Raw genomic sequence first — 22,648 nt, 5'->3', positions numbered from 1 at the left:
CTTTCCCACTCAGCGAATTTAAGACAGACATCATGTTACCTGGGCAGCAACATTTTCTCAGACGATCCAAAATCTAGCCCCTTCCCGATCTTGAGATTGGGAGCCCTTTTATCAAACAGACCTGAATTCTCCTTCTCTGCAGTAACGGGGAGCAAAAGAGATGGGAAACTCTAAAAACTGAATCACACATGTTAACTGGTGACTCCAGCTGGGCAGAGGAGGTCAGACCAAAATCTATAGCCCCAAACAATAAAGTGGATATTTCCATTGTTCTGTATGGATCACAGAATGCTTGTCTTTTACTGTTGTTTCCTTACTGCTTACTGTTCAGCACCATACAATTTCCAAAATACTGACCCTGTGGTAATCTGAGAAAGAAGCTGTTCCCTGCTGTAGAGATGAGGAAACAAAGGCTCAGAAAGGTCAGATGACTCGCCTAATTATCACTCAGCTCATAAATGCTCTAGATGTTTACAGAAACAAGGCATTCTGACTCCTAGTCCAACATTCTTTTATGACTCAAATAGAATTGCCATTCAGCTGATAGCTTATAGAATCTTGTAGAAGCATCCTGGGAATGGCTGAGCCTGGATTCTGGGTAGGACTGATATGATCACTCCTGCTCAAGTAATGAGGAAGCCAAGGGTGAGGCAAGCAAGGAGTAGCGTCCGAATACCCCCTGAAAACGGAATGGACACTTGGCCTTATGAGCTCTGAGAGTGACCCCATCTCTATAGGGTAATCCTTTTTTGTCCTCTTTTTTCTGTACAATGTTCTTAAAAGGGTAAGCATTTTTTAAAAAACATAAATTTATTTATTTATTTTTGGCTGTGTTGGGTCTTCACTGCTGCACATAGGCTTTCTCTAGTTGCAGCGAGCGGGGGCTACTCTTCATTGCAGTGTGCGGGCTTCTCATTGCGGTGGCTTCTCTTGTTGCAGAGCACGGGCTCTAGGCACACGGGATTCAGTAGTTGTGGCTCGTGGGCTCTAGAGCACAGGCTCAGTAGTTGTGGCGCACAGGCTTAGTTGCTCCGTGGCATGTGGGTTCTTCCCGGATCAGGGCTCGAACCCGTGTCCCTTATATTGGCAGGCGGATTCTTAACCACTGCACCACCAGGGAAGCCCAAAGGGTAAGCATTTTATAAAGGAAAAAGAAAACTGCTGCTGGAATGCTGTATCTGTTAAAGAGATGCTCTGTCTAGTGATCTGTATTCAAGTCCCACTCCAGCCTAAGAAATATTCTGAAATCTAAGCAAATTCTGGGCCCAAGCAGCTCCATTTCCCCACCTTGTGACTCTAGAAGACAAATCTCTGAGTCTCAGTTTTTCCATTCAAACTATGCAAAATTGCCTTTCTTTTTTCTTTTTACATTATCACATGAGATAAAAATGCTTAACAATAAGTAGTAAAGTTTATACAGCAAACACCTATCTCAGTCCCAGGTACTATTCAGAGAGTCTCACACATGATAGCTCATTTATTCTCCACCAAGCTGTAAGGTGAGGTAGGTAACATAGCTATTCCTATTTTACAGACAGAAAACTGAGGCACAGAGATTAAGACTTTGCCCAGGGTCACACAGCTGGGGTGGGACCTGAGCCCAAACAGTCTGGCTTCAGTGCCCACGTGCTCTCAAACACCGTGACACTGCCTTGGAAGGGAGGTGAGAAACCTGACCCACTCCTTCACCTGAGACGAGGGCCTGGCAGTCTCCGTCCCTCCCTTCAGCACCTGGGGGCTGCCTAGTTCCCTGTGCCATCCTGCCACCACTCTCAACCCTGCTCTGGGCCAGCTTCTCCAGGAAGTCTGCAGCTAAAACAAAACAAAATGAAACAAAAACCAGGTGAATTCTATCTTACTTGTTCATCTATTTAGTTTGGAACTTAATCTATGAAAGATTCAACTTCATTTCTCTTCTCGGCAAAGACTAGATTGTAAACCCTGTAAGATCATTTCTCTATGGCATACGCTCTACCAGCAGCATTTAGGGATTAGCACGTGGTGAGAGACCAAAATGTTCCTTGAATAAATAAATGAGTGAAAACAATCCTTAACAGCGCCATACAAATTAATAATGCTGCTGGACCTCGAGGAAAAAAAGAATTCAGCAATGCCTTCATCATTCAACAAATGCATATGCGTGCTAACCATGCACCAAGCACTGCTCTGGGAGTTGAGGCTACAGCAATAAACGAGAGATAATTCCTGAACTCCTAGAGCTTACATTCTAGGGAGGGAGGAAGGGTCACAATAAGCAAAATAAAATATATAGGATGCTAGATAGTAATTTAGTGTTATTACCCTAACCCTGTCATTCAAGGTCCCTAAGATTGGAAGTGCCTGTGTCTAGTGTACAGATGTGGGGATAGGGTGGGAGCCTGCTGCTGCTAACAGTTGGCAAGCACCGACGTGAAGGTAGGGAAATGACTCAAGGACAGAACCAGGGATGTTTGATGGAAACTTTACTACAAATTCCTGAAGGACAAGGCCACATGGTCCCATCTGTGTCCCCAGCACATAGCAGGCACTGAGTGAACACTTCATGATGGTACAGGGCATCTGGGGACTGCAGGAAGGGAAAATGGGAAGCCCCATGCCTCCATATGTATCACTCTGCTCTGCACTGCCATGCCAGATGAGAAAGGGTCAAGGCAATAGTTGAGGAAAATTAACCAAGAACAAATATTATTCAGAATATACTTTACCCAGCACAGATGTCTCAATACCTGTGTCAATTTTTGAAAGGATTATCTTTACTTCATTTACTTCAAGAGCTTCATTCCCTTTGGAGTCCCTTGCAATGCAACAAAATTACTTCTTAAATCAAATCAAGAAGCATTTCCTGTGTACTTACAATGTGCCTTGCTCTGTGCTGGGCCCTAAGGAGGTTAACTCAAGGATGCCCCGTGATTCTTGCACTTGAGAAATTTATAATCACACTGGTAGAATAACACACAAATGTAAATCTGGATGAGTTAGGGAAGATTTCAAGAGGAGACGGTAGACTATGGACAGGCAGAGACTGGAAGAAAAGTGGGGCAGGCAGAAAAGATAAGAAAATGATGGTGAACCACAAGGAGCCTTGAGGACAGGTTAGGGGGTATGGCATCCATCTAGCAGGCACCAGGGAGCCGTTGTGGGTTTCTGTGTGATGAGTATTTGACATGAGTAGTGTTTAGCAAGATGAGCCAAGATGTTAAATGATTTGCAGGATGGAACTGAGATGAAGAGTCGAGAGTCAGGGGGACCAGTGAAGTAGCCTACAGTGAGTTCAGGTGAGAGGTCAGGACCTGTTCTGAGTGTAAGACAACTGAAGTCCTGATAGTGGTTGTTTTAATGAAGGGCTCCTTGTAGTTCTTCCTGCTCCTTTGAGCATCAGAGATGTCACGTTTATAGCACATATGGCTGACACTCAGAAAAGATCAGCTAAATAGATGGCAATCAACATGGAAAAAGAAGTGCTTGCTTTCCAGCTAGGCCCCTTCAGCTCTAACCAACCCCACAGCATCATTCAGCCAGCATTTAGGGAAACGATCGGGAAAAGGAGTGTTACAGCTGTCTCACCAATGGATCCAGAAATACTCGCAGCACATCCAGGGCAGCTGCAATCAATGTATAGCTCTAATGTATCCTGGGTCTGACATCTTGGCTTCCAGAACTTTTTTTCACACAGGTATCCCGACCTTAGGAGAACCATCACCCTCTGGTAGTGCCCAGTGCCAGGTTAAACCCACAGGAGAAAAGAGCAGACAGCTGCCTACTCTGTGGTAGGACATGGAGTGGGGGGCATCATCAATCCTCCCTGACCCCAAGAGCTCCCCAGTGCTACTGCAATCACTCCTCCTTCCAAAGACACTAGTTACAAGAAGCCCCCATTCAAATGCAAATGTTATCAGGGACCATTAAAACATTATCCTATTAGCATCCATCAACAATTTAGCATCAGTTTATCAGGAAAGGTAGCAATAGGGAGCTGATTCTAATGAGTTAGGAAAAGACTCTGTGAGTTCACTCACTCATTCACTAACATCTGATAAAGGCCTATTATGTACGAAGCACTGCACTAGACACAGGAACACTGACCTTAAAAGAACCAAAAGAGGTCTGTAAGACAGGAAGACAAAATGGAAGGTGTATATGGTAGCTCTAGGGAATGGCAAAGGTGGCAGGATGATATAATGAAAAGAGCAACAAAATGAACCAGCAGTGAGTTTTAATCTCTGCCCTGCTACTAATATGTGACACTGAACAAGCCACTTTCCTTGCCAGGGTTTAGTGTCCTCAATCGGAAAAGGTTGAATTAGGATTATCCTTGTGGCTGTCAAGCTTCTAGGAGATTGCCAGCCACTGAAGCGGCACAAAATATAAACACTGACTGCTTTGCAAATCTGATCAGCTAGGGCTAGCCCTGATTGGGGCTTCCCGCCACCAGCCAGAGCAGTCTGGACTTCCTTTACACAGTCCCTGGGGGTCGTCACCAAGTGAGATTCTTCTGACATCCACATCTACCCACTGCTTCAAACCAGACAACTCTAGCATGTTTGAACTCCACTCTAGTCTCTCATGGGCCTTTGAGCTGAGGATAGTAGGGACAGTGCCAGTCATCCAGGGCTACAGGGCAAGAGAGGCTTGGAGAACAAGTGGGAAGTGTGGCAAACTACTGTTCACTCTTGTAAATTCTCCCCAGGGTTGGAAAATTCTTATCTCACAGATTTTTGTCTGAGCTGGAAGGGGCCCTTAGAAATAACCTGGTCCAGGTTCTTCATCTGAACCCGCTGATTAACGGTAGGACCAAGTTTTAATTCCCTGCTCTTCCAGCTCTAAGACTAGTGAGTGGTTTTTCAACTTCCCCATCCTATTTCCTCTAGAGGAAGGATCCTCTTTGCCAGGCAACTCAGCTGGGGACCTAAAGCACAGCAGATGATAAACATCTTCTGTCTCTGAAAGAGAAGAGGTATACCCATAAACAAGTGTGCTCAAAATACCAAAGAAAATAGAGTTCATGTGAAATTTGAAGAATTTTAGCAAAAGGGCATAGGACAGGGATGAAAAGAAGTAGTGTGGGAGACACTTAGAATGCCATGGAGTGCTTAACGGGAATCATCTCCTACTTGCCCCATAACCAGGTACAAACCACAAGCCCATTGATTCTTAACCCCAGCAGCTGAACTACCCAAGGCCCAGAAAAGGGGCAACACACACAGTTTACACCTTTTATTATTCTGATAGAAATTTCTCTCCTGGGAGCAGAAAGGGGTCAAAAGTCCAAAACCAAAATTATATCTCTTTATAAGTCTGAGCAAAGAAGCATTACAGCAGGTTTTTTTGTTGTTGTTTTTTAAAGCCTCAGTGAACACAGCAGAGTAGGAGGTGTTAGAAAACTCACTACAAGTAATTTATTCGCTGGGAACCACAAAGGCTTTCCTAAGAACAGCAAAAACACCATTAATTTCCCCAGTACCTTCCTTTCAAAGGACTCCAAACACTTCACACATATCGTTTTAAATTGTCCTCAAAGGCTCCAAAATAAGGGGTTACTATTTCCCCAGGTTCAGATGGAGAAACTAAAACATTCATGCCTGCCCTATCTGTCCAAGTCATCCTAACAGGTTCAGCTAACATCGACTGAGGGCCTCCTATGCACATGACCCATGCCAGGCAAACGGGCGATACAAAGACGAAAGATATGATCTCCATCCTCCAGCGAGTCAGAATCCAGTGGGGCATGACAGATGTGTACACAAATCTTTTTGAAATAAGGCAGCCTATGCTAGGTGCTGTAGAAAAGGTCCAAATACAGTGCCTTATTTTACCAAGTGGCACTAAAATGTGCCAAGTACTGTGCTAAGTCTTCACTACCATCATATTGTTTAAGTCAGACTGTGTAGCTTATAGAGAAAGAAATGCGAGGTAAAGAGACTTGCCCAGGGTCTCAAGGCTGCACTATGGCAAAGCAGGGATTAGCACCCAGGTCTGTCTGGCTCCAAAGCCCGTGTGATGGGAGGTAACTGCTTGGGCAAACGGTCTTTGGAGAGTCTAGCACAAAGTACCCATACCTTAGAGGTGAAGAGCAGGACACATGGGCCCTCACTAGGTTGTTGGGGAAAGGCCTGTCTCCTCAGCCCGAAACTGCATATGCATGTACTCATCCGGATCCTCCACCACAGGGACTGCTCTTGTGGATCAAGAAGCCAAAGGCAAGGGTCTTCCAAAAGGGAACAGAGATCTCTCTGAGCAAAGAAAGACTGCAAGGTCCTGAGCACTTCATCTTCTGTTGGTGGGCACTGAAAAGTGGATCCAGGCCAGAGGGTGTGGAATCCCCTGGCTGGCTGTGACAGAAAGTCTACAGCCTGTGGGAGCAGGGCATGGTGGTCATGGTATACATACCAGCAGAGCATTCTTTTCTCAGAGCTGGAGTGGAACTCCTGCAAGGGAAGGAGCCCCCTGCTGGAGGTCCCTAGAGAAGGGCCTGACCTGGAGATAGGTCTGCAGAGCTCACCTGGTGGGGGTAACCTCTGCCTCGTTTGCTAAGGCTCCATTTTGGAGGCTAAGGAACAAAGTGCCAGATTTGGAGGAAGAAGAGCTTATGGGGCAACAGGCTACTGTCCCCAGACCAGACAGGTTAGAGTGCATAGTCAGCCCTGGGGAATCCCTGGGTCTTAGCAAGGGTCAGGTTAATATATAGCTCTATATTAAGGCTCCAGGACAAGAAAGAGATGGTAGAAGGAGAAGGTCCTCCAAACTCTGGAAGGAAAGTTGGGCCTGGAACTAAGGAAGCCCAGTCGCCAGCCTAGCAGTCTTCCCATTTAACACGTGTGATCCTTCTGCAATTGTTTTCAAACCTTAATTTCGACCTAACAAGACAACAACAAAAATCCTTTGATGGATAAAAGTAAAAGAAAAGTGTTAAGTAATAGTGTGTGTGAGAGAAAGGGGATAATGAATAATTATACCAAAATACCCAAATAAGGGAAGCTCTATACTTTCTGGCAGCCATGGCAATAGGAAAGCAGGATTGTTACACCATTCTCATTGTTAAATCAAGGGAGGCATACAAGTTCATCAGGGCAGAGAAAGTTCTTAATTCTCAGTGCAGAGACACTCATATATACACAAGCGAATGTGTATCTGCACACATACACATACGCTTACCCCATTTCTCTTTCCAAGGAACAGGGCAAGCCGCTCTCCAGAGCCCTGCTGCCTCTCTCACACCACACTACCACTGCATGCAATGAAGCACTTCAACAGTTAAAACATTTTTGTGCCAATATTTTAAGAGTGCAGAAGGTTCCAAATTACATGTAAAATAAACAATGCCAGACTGTGAAAACTTTTGGCTGCAACGTTCTCTGATGTTAACAAGAGTTTCTTTATTACTGTAACCTTTCAGAAGTGAATAAAAATTATTTCTCTGCCCTAGTTTTGCCCTCCAGTAAAAAGGAAGAGAACAGGGACCATGGAAAGAGCTGTACAATGACCTCTCATGAAGCCTAGGAGGCTGGGAAGGGGGCAGTTTAAAACACAAAGCCTTCCATATATGTTTCTAGTCAAAGGTTAGAAATTTAGTTTGTGCTGTGCTGATCATATTGTAAAATTTCACGTTCCTAGTATTTTTATGTAACTAAAACTCTTAGGGGGGACAAAAGGGCATTTTCAAGAGCCCAAACTAAGCTGCTACTATGGAGAAAACCCAAATCTTGATCAAGGCTCCTTAGCCATTCGGTGAATCTCCTGACTCAGAAACTGAGTCTGAAGTGCCCTTAAAAAACAGGGAAGAAGACCTATAAGTGGCCAGGACTTTGACAAAATGTGTTATTTTGCAGACCTTTGAGTCAATGAGTCTGTGAATACTGGACACACAGAAGGATCTCAAAATGGAGCTAGTCTGGACAGTCTGTTTTCACCACTGCAGGAGAAAGAGGAAAAAAGCCACCAAACAAAGGCAAACATGCTCTTGTCCTCTCACAGAACACTGCCTTTACCCATGCCATTCCTCTGCCCAGAATGTTCCTGTCTAGCAAACACTCATCCGAAAAGATACAAACCAAATGTCATCTATCCCAAGCTTTTCTCCTCTGGGCAGAGCAATTTTTAAATATCATAATCTCTTAATATTATAATTACCTGTTTATATATTTGTCTTCTCCTACTAGACTGGGGAATCAGGGACAATATCTTTGTCATCTTTGTATCTCCAGTGCCTAGCAGAGTACCTGGAAGCTAGCAGACCACAATAAAATGGTTGGATAGATGGGTAAAACCTTGTTTGTGTCTGGGAACAGAAATCAGACAGAGAATGATGAACTGCTAAAAAAATAGAACACAAGCTCTGGGATTTAACACAAGGCTAGCTTTTCAGACTTTCACAGAGTTGCAAATGTTAAGTCTGGAAGAGAATTTAGAAATCATCAAGCTCTCCTCCCCAGAGAGGTGAGGTGATTTGACTTATTCAAGCTCACCCAGAGAGTGGCCGGGCTGGCCAGAACTCCTTCCATTATACCACACCATCCTTTCTCTTTACTGTCAAAAATTGCAGGTATAAATATTTATTTGGCAATAAGATGAGAAATATGATTAAGACTACAAATTATGAGAATGTTATTTCATTATAAACAAATGAACAATGGATGTCACACTAGGAATTCAAATAACTTGATATAAAATACAATATCTGAGTTGCTCAAAAAGCTTAACATAGCATACCATATGACCCAGCAATTCCACTCTTAGGTATATACCCAAGAGAACTGAAAACATATGTTCAGATAAAAACTTGTACATGAATGTTCACAGCAGCATTATTCAAAAAAGCCAAAAATGGAAACAGCCCAAATGTCAATCAACTGATGAATGGATAATAAAATGGGGTATATCCATATAATAGATTATCCATAAAAAGTAATGAAGTACTGAAACATGCTACAACATGGATGAACCTTGAAAACATTATGCTAAGTAAAAGAAACCAGACACAAAAGACCACATATTATATGATTCCATTTATATGGAATGCCCAGAATAGGTAAATCCATAGAGACAGAAAGCAGAGTAGTGGTTACCAAGGGCTGGGGGAAAGGGGAATGGGGAATGACTGCTAACGGCCATGGGCTTTCTTTCTGAGGTGATGAAAATGTCCTGGAATTAGTGGAGATGGTTGCATAACATTGTGAATTTACTAAAAAAGCACATTCAAAATGCTGAATTTTATGGTATATGAATTATATCTCCATTTTTTTTTAATGGAAAGGAAATACAATCTCTGCCTTCTAGTAATTTAACTGAAGGAGTCAGGACCAGAGATGCTTAAGGACTCACAGGTTCTGAGTTATATGACAGTAATATAATGCAAGTTTGGGGAAGAAGTAAACACTTTTAAAATCTTAATGCTAATGCTAGAACCACAGTTTTTAGCAACGACCTTTCCAGGCAGTACAGAGTAGTGATTAAGAGCATGGGCTCCAGAGTCTGGCAAGTTTGGGTTCCAATCCAGGCTCTCATATTTACTGTGTAAGTCTGGTTCAGTTACCTAACAGGTAGGCTAAATAATGGTCTCCCAAAAGATATCTACATCCTAATTCCTGGAACCTGTGAATGTTACCTTATGTAGCAAAAAAGGACTTTACAGCTGTGATTAGATTAAGGATCTTCAGATGGGAAGATTATCCTGGATTTCCAGGTGGGTCCTAATTGTAATCACATGCACCCTTGTAAGAGGGAGGAAGAGGGTGCTTAGACCCAGATAGAAGAGGAGAATGCAATGTGCCCACAGAGGCAGAGACTGGAGTGATGTGGCCACAAGCCAAGGAATGCCAGCAGCCACCTAAAGCTAGAAAGGGGCAAAGAACAGATTCTTCCCTAGAGCATAGCCCTGTTAACATCTTGATTTCAGCCTAGTGCAAATGATTTCTAGCCTCCAGAAGTATGAGAGTAAAGTTCTATTGTTTTAAGCCACCAAGTTTGTGGTAAGTTGTTACAGCAGCTATAGGAAACTAATATACTAACTTTTCTGATCCTTAGTTTCTCCATCTGTAAAATGAGGATAGGATTTCACAGGTAAGATTGTTGTAAAACATAAAACTGAAATGGTGCTTATAAAGTGCACAGCAAAGAGAAAGTGCTCAATAATTGTTAGCTATTACTATCGCTGAACTCTGTTTCTGTATTATGCTGAAATCCTCAACTTTCATGTCCTCTTAGCAGGGAGAGCAGTAAGAACTGGCCATCAGGAAACCCGAGTTCTGTTCTTCGGTTGGTTTCTAACGTAAGCTTACTCAGCTCTCCCAGAGCCAGTTTCTCCATCACTTAAATGACAGGATCAGACTAGAGCAGTGGCCCTCAAACTGGAGGGTTTGTTAAAATACAGATTGCTGGGCCTCACCGCCAGAGTTTCTCATTCAGCAAGTTCCTAAGTGATGTTGAAGCTGCTGGTGTGGGGACCACTTTGAGAATCTCTGGATTAGATTATTTCAAGGTTCTTTTCCAGTTTTAAGTCTGAGGTTCTCCAGGAACATCCAGATGTAGCACTCCAGTAATAAACACAGCTGTATCAGGCTGAAATAGCCTTTAAACTAAGTTCTTTTCCCCATGGGGGACAGGAGGGTGTGAGGTTATACGGTAAAGACTGCTTTTAACTTTTGAACGAAGCAGAATGAAAAATCTTAAGCAATGGTGGGCACAGGAAGAGGCTGTCCCCTTATCCAACGTGCTGGCCCCATTTTAATTTATCTTAATCCCACCCTTCTGCCTTTTCACCAGACCCCTCCCCCTAATGCCCTCCTCTAGAAACACATCTAGGTGTCTCCTGAATACATTTATTGGCTTTGCACAGTATAATACCGCCTTTGTTAGTCTCCCAGCCCAGCCTCTCCAAGCACGGTGTTCAGTCTCGGTGTTCCTCTACTCCTAAAAAAAACATAACCGAGGAGTCTCTGAAAAATAATTGTAAAATCAACTAAGGCGAATTCAGACGATGTGGAGATATTCAGACTCTAAATGCTGGAAAAAGAAACAAATTCAGAACATTGATAGCATTCTCATCTGTCTTTTTTTTCCCCCTTTATCTCTATCCGTCCTGTTGAGTAGGAAACCTCTGCCGTATTGGGTTAGAAATTCTGAATAAAGGGGCCTCAGGCTTGGGACTGCACTGAAGAAATGGAACACCTCTAGATTCAAGAAAAGCTGTCCTCTTGGTCTTTGGAAGTCTTTGGTAACAAGACAGGGGAGAAGGAACCTGCCATGAAGTTGATTTCCACTTCCCCCTCACCCCCAGAGGTATCATCGTACAGTAAAGCAGACACTGGACTGGGATCAGCACACCCTAGTTTTTGGTCCTCATTTTGCTGTTTTCTAGCTGCATGACCTTGGGCAAATCAATTAACTTCTCTGGGACTCCATTTCCCCACCACAGAAGTGAGAGGGTGGGAACAAATCTATAGTCCTTAACCTGAGATGGGCATCAGAAATCTTCTGGGGAAGTTTTTCAAAATACACACACCTGAGCACCTTCAGACCCAGAGAATCTCTGAGGCTCCCAGTCTAATGTTCTAAGGTTCATCTATCCTATAAAGTGGATTAAAAGTATAAATGATGAGAGAGCCAGGGAATCCATGGGGCAGGTCAGAGAGAGAAAAACGAACCGTTTTTTGGGGGGGGTGGGGGGATGGGTCAGAGAAATTGAATCCAGGTGCCCTAAGAGATCATTAAGTCAGTATTTGGGAGATAGTGCTGGCCAGACATTAATAATAGAAGCACATACATACACCCAACAAGTATCTGAGGGGTGACTACGCTAGGCACTCTGTGTTAGGCACTAGGGATCCTAGGATCCTTATCCCATCTAATGGGCGTGACCTCCACAAACCCGTAATTACAGTACAGCATGATAAGGCCTATCTCAGAAGTTTGTGCAAAGTGCTGGAGGAATACAGACAAGGGAGTGGCCAAATATACTAATATTACTGGGGGGTGCTGGGAAAAGCTCCTTGGAAGAGGTACTATCCAGCTGTGTCTTATAGTGCCATGAGCAGAGGAGACAGGATTAAGACCACTTCAGACAGAGGGAACTGCATGAACGAAGGCCCAGAGGCATAAAGGAACATGGAATATTATAGCACCAGTGAAAATGAGGCATGAGTGGAACATGTGTTTGAGTGTGTGTGCACGTGCTCAAGCATGAACATTTGCATGTAAGAGAAGCTTGCTGGAAATTAGACTAGAAAGGTGGGCTGGGGCCAGAATGTGAAGGCCTCTCCCCCAATTTTTCACTTTGTAAAGCTTCAAACTTTTTTTTTTTTTTAAGGTGTTAAGAGTAATACAACAAAAGGTTGTTGTATTACAACCAAGAAGGTTCTCCGATATAACTACGAAGGGTTCTTTATGCCATTGCTAAGAAGTTTGAATTTTGTCCCTCAGAGATTTCTAGACAGAGGAGGGATATGATCAGATGTGGGATTTAGAAAGAATACCTCTGGCAGCTTATATGGTGGCAGGTTCACTAGAGGGGGAACGTCCAGGAACTAGTTAGGAGGCCATGTCCAATAAAGGACAGATGATGAGGAACTGACATGAAGCAATGGAACAGAGGAGAGGATAAAATCCAGAGATATTTTGGGCAGAAAAGTCACAAGACAACTGGATGCAGAGGATGAGGAAAGAGCTGAGGACATTCTAAGAATTCTAGCTTGGGGGGCTGGACTGGTGGTGATGACCTTAGCAGTGAGACAGGAAACACAGGAAGAACAGGTTCGTGGAGCTCTTTATCCCATCTCCTGAGTGAGATTTATTTAGGAGTAGCAATAGTGACCCCTGAAAGAGAGGTGTGGAAAATGGCTTTAGCTATGCCCGATGCACACAGCTCTAAGCAGTATTCTATGGTACAAAAGATACCAAATGGAACAGGGCACCCAGAGAGATTGGAGGCAAAAGAAATGTGATGCATTGGAGAGGTAAACAGTTCTGCAATGATGAGCTGAACTGGGAGTATTTAGCATGAGGAGTACTTAAGAAGGTATTAGGGGAAGGCAGGACTGTGTCATGCACTGAGTCAGCCAGGGCTTTGTAAAATTGAATTAGGTCACTATTTCTCCTACAGAAATTCCAGGAGGTAAATTGAAGATAAAAAAGTGGATGGGGCTTCCCTGGTGGCGCAGTGGTTGAGAATCTGCCTGCCAATGCAGGGGACGCGGGTTCGAGCCCTGGTCTGGGAAGATCCCACATGCCGCGGAGCAACTAGGCCCGTGAGCCACAATTACTGAGCCTGCGCGTCTGGAGCCTGTGCTCCGCAACAAGAGAGGCCGCGATAGTGAGAGGCCCGCGCACCGATAGTGAGAGGCCCGCGCACCGCGATGAAGAGTGGCCCCCACTTGCCGCAATTGGAGAGAGCCCTCGCATAGAAACGAAGACCCAACACAGCTATAAACAAATAAATTAAATTAAATTAAATTAAAAAAAAAAGAAGCCAGGGTCACTAGAGTGGAGTGAAACAAAGGGCAGAAAGGTAGACGATGAGGTCGGAGAGATGGCTGGGGCCAGATCGGGTAGTATATGGTTGACCGCCAAAAGGACTTAAAAAAAAAAAAAAAAGTGGATGAAATTCACTTATTTATTCAGTCAAGAAACATTTACTGAATGCCTACTAAACACAAAGCTCCACTGAGGCACCGTAGGAATACAAAGACAAACAAGTAAGAATTAGACCTCAGGAAACTCACAATCTATAACTGAACGTAAAAATGGCCATGAGAGAGATAAATGACCATGTGCAAAGACAGCAGTTTCACGCTTTATTTAATTTCAAATACAGAAACGTTTATAACTTCTCTTTTAGGGACACTCCCTGAAGTGGCGTGAATCCAGTACGCCACTCAGAAGGTCACATGACCTGAGCCATCAGACTGGCATTCTGGTTGTATGCACCCAGGCATCCAGTCAGTTAGAAAACTACCTAAAGCATACACTCCATGCACTCTTGCTACCTCTTAAGGCCTGAGGATAAGAAACTTGTGTAGAGAAAGGAACGCATCTATTAGAGGTACATCTTCAGCTGGCTCAAATTCATGGGCCAATTCCAAAATGGAATTGCTCTGCCTTCTAAGAATTTAGTCTTCTCTCCCCTAATAAATATCCACTGCAACAACTTAGGACATTTAAAAAATGTTCAAAAGAACGATTGATATTGGAAAACAAACATGTATTCTTACAAGCTTCGAGCCCATGGGATTACTTTGTATTTACACTCCACCATTCATATTACTGGCCACAAAAACTATACCCTTAAAGTGGTCCTTGCCTTTTAAAACAATACCTTTGGCAGTGAGTTTTAATTCTGACCTAGAGATGCAAAGTATAGCAAAATTTTTACCTCATGGTAAAACAAAGGAGTTTGATTGAAGATTTTTGTGGGGGGAAGGAAGAGATGGGAATGGAATTACAGAGGTCTGGAAGGAAATTTCCAGAAAAACTAAAGTACATGTAATTCTTATTTCTACTACCTTTTATAGATTTAAAGCTTTTCTGGTTTAGAAACATAAAGTACCTTATTTACAAATTGTTTCTTTTTAATCAAATAATTCCACTAGAAGATGAGAAATCATGGACAAAGAAAAAGAAAAATTGAGAGCGGAGACAATTTCTCATTTCTTTTTCTTCCAATATTTAAGACTAATGAGCAAACAAATATCCTCAGAATAAAAAGGATACCTCCTCACCCTACTTTTTCCAACACTTATAGTGGGCTTCCAGAACCATCTCCTTTCATCAGATATTTACCAGGCACACATTCAGCCAAGGAGCAATGATTGGCACTTTGGAGAATACAAAGAGGGATGCATGTGATCCCGCCCCCCTGGAATTCACCCAGAAGGCAGTCAATACATGAATGACACTGATGCAATATAGAAACAGTAAAAGCCAGAAGAAGGGTAAAGATAAATTATTAAGGTACTTACAGCTAGGGGAAACCGGGATTGGCTTCCAATTTGAAGTGGACGGACATGAAAGAATTGGGGCTGGCATGTTAGGGCAATCTAGGTATATGTACCACATGAGAAAAGACGCAAGACGTTCAGCTTGGCTGCAGTGAAAAGTATGTGAGGCAAAGATGGAATGTGATGTTCACCGAGTGCTTCCTATGTACCAGACACATGTGTAGAGGTTTCTCATATTTAAGGTTCAAGAAGAGTTGGAGAAATGAGTTTGGAAAGGTAGTCTGGAGTATGATCAGAGGACTTTACAAAGCAAAACGCTAGTTCTGAAAAGCAAAGTAAAACTTTACAAAGAAGTCCAATTCAGCCCACAGCTCCTCCACCTCTTTCCAGGCCCTCTGCACCATTCCATCAAGCAGCTCTGCTACAGAGAGAGCAGGAGACCATGAGCTGACAGGAGGTTCACCCTTATTCAGAAAAGCAGCGAGCAAGAAATCACCTGACATCCTGCTGAAGCCAACTGTCACGCCAGGGACCACTGACAGAGATAAACTTGCCATTTCTTAACTAAAGCCCATCCCCACCCACTCCTACCTTGTCCCCACAGTTTGGAAAGCTTAAACCTGCTTATTGTAAGCCACAAGGTGGAGATGTCTGGCAGGGCAGAACTGAAAGGAAGTCGTTTAGCCAGCCTAAGGTTACCATTAACACTTTGAGCCACTGCCTTGAGCTAATTTTTATGTTTGTTTTTTAAGTTTGGTTGAAATGTCACAAATGGAAAAATTAAGTAAAGCGCTCCAGTTAGCAACAAGACTGGACACACCTGGCTGCAAACCCAGCAAAAGAAAACTTACTTCATTAGTAGGAGAGGTAGAAAGTGAAATTTACATCTGAAATCTGCCTGCACCAGGAGAAAGTGCTGAGGCCAAAGGCGCTGTCTGTTTTTACAGCTGTGTCAAGTCCTAGTTCTCTACTCTTACCAACACTCAGGAGTGAGGCAAGGGCCCAAGGAAAAATGGTCTCCAACCTCTTCAGCTGCAACTCAGCTCACAAAGGTTTTTAAGAACCAGTTAATGAAATAAAACAAGACCAGATGAGGTGATATAATGAACTTTATTTCCACAGCTAATTTATATGTTTAAATCCCAAATAATGTTTTTTTTTTAAGTCAGAACACTCTAAATTATTGATGTGATTTTTGTAACCTCAAATTTAACACTTACTTTTTATACCAGCTTCACTGATGATATATGAGGCTGCCATATTTTTCACAATAGCTGGGCTCCTAAAAAGCTGGTAAAAAGCAAATTTTTGGAAAGTGAAAATTTTCCCACCAAATGAGACTGGAACTCTAATTTCAAAGGATTTCTTGATCCAAATTTCTAATGTGTCATTAATTCACATTCTCAATCTTCCCCACACAAATCCACTCAAGTAAAGTAATGGCCTCTAAGAATTCTTTGGCATAAGAAAAATCACCACTACATTGATCAGTCTTATAAATTCTACTTTTTATATGAGTTTTCTTAAAGATGCCAAATAACACAGAAATAGATTTGCAAATTACCACCTTCACATCATAGGTTTTCAAAGCTGAAAAGAAACTTGGAAATCATGTAGCCACCCGCCCCCCAAGTTTTTTTTTTTTAAACCAAGAAACTGAAGCAAGGGGAAGAGAAAAGACTTGCCAGCCAGGGTCAGAACCAGGCCAGACAGGCTCCCTCTGGCTGCTACTTTTCTCCAGCCACATGCCATTCTTCTCCAGCCTAACCTTCTCATTTCTTTAGGTTGTACAAACGCCAAAGACTGAGGTCCCCTCTACACACACACAGTCACACTCACAACTTAGAAATGGCTAATATATAATTTTCTTGCCTGTATAAAGGGTGTCTGTTTATAGCATGAGGTTGGAAAGGGAGGAGCAAATCAGTTATAACAGAAACGTAATAATATTAATTCCCCAACTCTTTCAAATCTCTATTATTTTTTATAAATTTATTTATTTATTTATTTATTGGCTGTGTTGGGTCTTCATTGCTGCGTGCGGGGTTTCTCTAGTTGCGGCGAGCGGAGGCTACTCTTCATTGCGGTGCACAGGCTTCTCACTGTGGTGGCTTCTCTTGTTGCTCGCGGAGCACGGGCTCTAGGTGCGCGGGCTCAGAAGTTGTGGCGCACCAGCTTAGTTGCTCCGCGGCATGTGGGATCTTCCCAGATCAGGGATCGAACCCGTGTCCCCTGCATTGGCAGGCAGATTCTTAACCACTGAGCCACCAGGGAAGTCCCTCTATTATTTTTAAATCATCTTTTATTTATAGTCTTTGTAACTAAACTTGAGCTTGGCATTTCTGTTCACGAAGACAAATTTAAGAGTCTATACTTGGGGAGCATTATGGATCATCTGAAACCCTGCTATTCAACGTGTGGTTGCCCCTCCCCCACCCAGCCCCACCAGTGGAATTGGCATCACCCAAAGCTTTTTAGAAATGTAGACTCTCTGGCCTCACCGAAAACCTACTGAATCAGAATTTGTATTTTAACAAGATCCCCAGGTGAACTGTAGGCTCATTAAAGTTTGAGAAATGCTGGTCTAACACACTTCTCTATAGGACAGCATCATATGTAGAACAATTGAGATAGAAAAAAATGGTTGGATAAAATGGGAGAAAAAAAAAGAAAGGCTAATTCCCGCAGGACTGCATTGATGTACACCTGGACCAGAGACTAATAAACCGAGTATGATCTATCTGACAAATAGGTTGACTTTAAAACAGAATTTCAGAGGCTGAAGTTCAATTTATTCATTCATTCAACAAGTATTTATTTATCCAATGTTTACTGTGTAAACAAAAAACTGGATAAGACAGGTTTCCTGCCTTTATAAAGCATACAGTCAAGTAGAAGGGACATTATAAAGTAACAAGGGAGAAGGTTCAAATTGCTGAACCTTGTGATGGAGATATATATATATGTAGGTCCCAAAGGAAATTCGTTTGGGGGTGGAGGTGGGGTAGAGTAAAAGGTTCCTGTGGTCCAGGAATTGACAACCTATGACTCATTAAGCTATTCAGGTTGGGGACAGCTGTGGTCCACATGGCTCTAGTGGTCCCACTTCCAGCAGAGTTTAATCAACAGTGATAAGAAAACAGACTAACTCATAGAAGAACTACCGTGTAACTGCATGGCAGTCAGCCGAGCCTTTGGCTGGCCAGGGGGTATCATTGGTCATCATTAAATGGGATGATTTGAGACTGCCAGCACTACTGTATATCCACTGTGAGCTGCCACAGAGTTGGGTAGTAAGTACTTGAGGGCATGTGGAACACTCAGCTGGATGAATAGCTTGAAGACTGCTGATCCCACTCTGGGCAGCTAAACAGCAGTAAGGGATGACAGTGAGAAAAATGAAGAAGGAAGCAAAGAGTGTAATTACAAAGACAGGTGAATACTGACTCCAAAACAGATGATTATAATGACGAAGATGATGATGACAGCAGCTAAAACTTTGAAATATGCTATCATCTTCTTAGAATGAACAGAAATGCTAATGGTCTGCTGTCCCAGAGAAAGGCATGTAAATGTCAGTGAAGCTATCTAAAGATGAACCCATGTCTACTGTGCTTTCTATACACGCATTTCCTCCAAAGTCATGAGAATCTGAAAATACCCTCAATCCAGATTCTCAGTAGGCAACCATCATTTCCATGATTTAGTCTCAAAGACTATAATTTCACACATAGAGTGAGCACATGATACCATCAGACAATAACATAGGAAGTGTGTGAAAATAATTATAGTAGATAAAAGTAAGACATGGGAGATCTCCCACTTAATTCCCATGCAGCATGGAAAGGTCTCCAAGATATACTGTTGAGTAAAAAAAAAAGTTGCATTTAAGTGCATAGAGGATGATATCATATATGATAAAATATATACACGCAAAACCACGGAACTTTGCACTGTAATGAAAGAAACCAAGTTAATCCATTTTGTGACCCTGTCTGATGGTTTGGCTTTAGATGCTCCCAAGCTAGGAGGCAATGATATGGGAAAAAACAAGGAACTACAATCTACTAAAACACAGTCTAGATACACAAAATACACAATATACACAAAGGAAGAGATTACTATTTATATAACCAATTGTATCCTAATGTTTTGGTTTTGGTTTTCTATTGTCATCATATTCTGTTATATACATACTACATATTCTCCTTTCTCAGGTTATTAAATATACTAATGTACCTTTTCAGTAGATACCTTGCCAAAGTATTCTAGGTTGTCAGTGATCAAGAAGCTTGTTTTTAAGTTCTTGAGGACAGTGCAGGCCCCATGCCAGGGTCTTTCCATCCAAACTAATTGTGAATTGACACACTGAACTGGTATCAAAGGCAAAGTGTCCTAAAACTGGATTATTATTATTTGATTTTATCTGTTCACCAAATCCATCTCTCCTATCACCATGATTTGGACTTAATAATCCCATCTCCGTACATAGGATGTACTCACATTGACAAATCATGATAATGTGTGCAAATACATAAATAAAGTGTCTGTAGCATGCCAGTCTTCATAGAGGCAGAAGTGACTCTAGGTGAATTACCACTTGACATCAGGCCATTCTAGAACAGATAAAACTTCAACTCAAGTCAGGCAATCCCTCATTGGAGTTTTCCAGGACCAGAATCTGATAGCACTCACTTACCCCCATGATTCTGCCACGCTGCTCAACATCCTCCCACATAAAATGAACTATGATACGACACATGTATTTCCCACTCCGGCCTTCCTGCTTCATTCGGACTAGACACATCCTGGGTGGGAAGAAGACATAAAGAGTTACTGGCTGTTTGTATTTTTCACATCACACATTTCCACTGAAAGTCAGCTCATCTGAGTGATTTTATCAAAGGGCACAGAATCAAAAAACTAGAAGTGATTAAAAAAAATCTTTTATTGAGCTATAACATAGACACTGAAAAGCACATAAATCTTAAGTGTACAGCTTGATGAATTTTTACATATAATATACACCCATGTAAGTACCACTCACATCAAGACATAGATTATTTAGAGCACCTCAGAAGGCTCCCTCATACATGAAAGGGACCACTTTTAGTTGTTTAAAGATAAGTTTGAATCCTTCATTTTACTGATGAAAACAGGAGTTCTAAAGAAGGAAAATGATTTGCCCAACACCACAGAGCAGTCTATAAAGGTGGGTATAGTACTGAGCTGTCCCATATGGAAGCCACTAGCTACATGTGGCTATTGAACACCTTAAATATGGCTAGTTCAAACTGAGATGTGGTATAAGTTTAAGATGTCAAAGATCCAGTTCAGGAAAAAAGAATATAAATATCTCAAATTTTTTACATTGCTTACATGTTGAAATATTATCAGGTATATTGAGTTAAAGAAAACCTATTATTAAAATTAGTTTCATTTTTTTCTTTTCACTTTTTTAAATGGAGCTACTAGCAACTTTTAAATGTGTGACTTGCATTGTATTTCTGTTGGATAGTACCCGTCCAGAATATAGATGACAGAAAGTATTATGATTTCATCTGTATAATTATCAAATTGTTTCCCCCATTAGAATGTAAGTTCCATTGAAGGCAGACATCAAGTCTGGGTTTTTTTGGGTTTTTTTTAATCATAGTATGTCTAGGGCTTAAGTATAGTATGCACTCAATATATATTTTCTGAATAAATAAATGAATAAAACATCTCAGGGCCAAGTTTAGGGCTCTTTCCCCTATACCACATTGCCTCTAATCAGTCCAGAATGCTCTCTGCTTAAGACCTTACATAAGAATGTAAGAATTATATTATGTTTTATTAATTAATAAATACAATATTATATTTAATTATACATAAGAATATAAACAGGTTCACCAACTTTCCAAGCTAGTTCCTAATCTCATTCTTATGACCATACATATTTCTATTATCTCTTGTTAAATAGTTATTAAGCAGCTACAATAGGACTACTCACCTAAAAGACAACTCCTACTATAATTATGGAGTATTCAGTCTAAACCGACAATTCTATCTCCATACACAATTAATCCTGCCCATTTAAATCTACTAGCAATAGTAAGGTCCAATGGAATGATTCCAGCCTGGCCTGCCTCAACATCTCTGTTAATGACTAAGATGGAGAAAAGAAAACATACTTATCAAATTTGTAGATTGCAAGAAGCTGGGCAGGAAGACAAATATGTTAGATGACCCAACCATGAACCAAAAATACTTCAACAGACTGTTTCAATGGGCTAAATCTAACAGGGATAAATCTAAGGTCCTGCACTTGGGTCTAAAAGAACAGCTGTAGAGGTACAGGATTGGTGAGTCATGCCCACCTATGTGTGAAAAAAGCCTTACAGGCTTACGTTGACAGTATACACTGAAGGGGAGTCAAGAAGATGATATGGCTGCCCCCCAAATTAATGTGATTTTAGAAACAGTAATGCAAATATAATATCTTCATGTACAAAGTGAGATTTCTGTTCTATTCAGCACACGTCAGACTCTACTTGGAATACTGTCGACAGTTTTGAACATTATATTTTAAGAGACAAGAGGAAGAGTTGTAAGATCAGAAGATATTTAACCTGGAGAAAAACAGGACAGTTGCCTTAAATATTGCAGAAAAGTGATTAGACTGTTTATCCAAAAGGTAGAATCAGAACTAATGGGTGGGTCACAGAAGGAGAAAAACTACTCAACATTGAATGTTGAAAGTAAAAACTTTCTAACAGGGGAGTTTCTGAAGATTTGAATAATGTAATGGATGACCTCAAAAAGTAGAGAATTTGCAACTCAGCTATCTATCTGACGGAAGGCTGACTTACACGATCTCTAAAGTCCCTTCCAACCTCGGGATTTGCTGATGCTGTGATTCTAAATTTGTAACCTCTGAACCCAGTTAGTGCCTAAGAAATAACACTTTGTGACAATAAAAACAGGTCATGGAAAAAGACTTGGCCACTTTATATGATATAGAGCATATTCCAAGGCAGAAACAAACTGGGGAAAGTTCAACAGTCCTTCTTCATAAGATTTTTCTTAAAGTTAACCAAAGTTAGCCTCTCCACCTGAAAAGACGCTGTGTGTTTTGATGCTTAAGTGTCGTCAGAGGCCAATTCATCAACAGCAATAGTGAGGTAATGGAATTCTTCATTTATATGAAAATTCTGTAGCTTGTTAATACACCTGCCCTCTGAGGTTTAAAAGGCACAGATTTTCTCAGACCATAAATTTACTAACTATATCAACATGGAGTGAAGTGTTTTTTGTTTCAGAGCAGTTTGTTTTATAGCCCTTACAGTCAAATGGTTATCTGGGTTGAAAAGGTAAAGCAAAATGAAGATACTTTCAAGATGCTGACTGACACTAAATTCACTCAATGGACATAAATTGAGTTCCTACTGTGTGGAGACTAGAGTGATGGTTAACAAGAGCCCAGCTTCCAAGGAGCAGTTAGTCTCCTTAGGGGAGACAAGAGCCCTACGAGAGAACGCAGTAAGTGTCCCAAGAGGAACACAAAGTGCAATGGAGTTTGAGAGGATTACTCTTGGCTGAGTGGGATCAGGGAAAGCTTCATGGAAAATGAAACATTGTACCTGGGGCTTGGAAAGGTGAGCTGCAGTTGGACAGATAAAAGATGAAGAGAGGGCTTCCCTGGTGGCCCAGTGGTTGAGAATCTGCCTGCCAATGCAGGG

At 41.8% G+C, this 22,648-nt stretch overlaps 1 protein-coding gene across 3 annotated transcripts in view; it reads right to left on the bottom strand.

The window, feature by feature from the left end:
* LOC133103646 (ubiquinol-cytochrome c reductase complex assembly factor 1) overlaps positions 1 to 22,648 on the bottom strand; it is a 92,746-nt gene that overhangs the window by 23,611 nt on the left and 46,487 nt on the right. For all 3 annotated transcript variants that reach the window (XM_061209131.1, XM_061209132.1, XM_061209133.1), the window contains one exon: positions 19,627 to 19,735. In XM_061209131.1, the coding sequence (XP_061065114.1) occupies positions 19,627 to 19,735 (109 nt within the window). The remainder of the gene's footprint in view (positions 1 to 19,626; positions 19,736 to 22,648) is intronic.

This window comes from Eubalaena glacialis, chromosome 13 (genome assembly GCF_028564815.1).
Source record: "Eubalaena glacialis isolate mEubGla1 chromosome 13, mEubGla1.1.hap2.+ XY, whole genome shotgun sequence".
Lineage (NCBI taxonomy): Eukaryota > Metazoa > Chordata > Mammalia > Artiodactyla > Balaenidae > Eubalaena > Eubalaena glacialis.
Note: the sequence above shows the minus strand (reverse complement) of the source record. Positions and strands in the feature narration are given on the sequence as shown.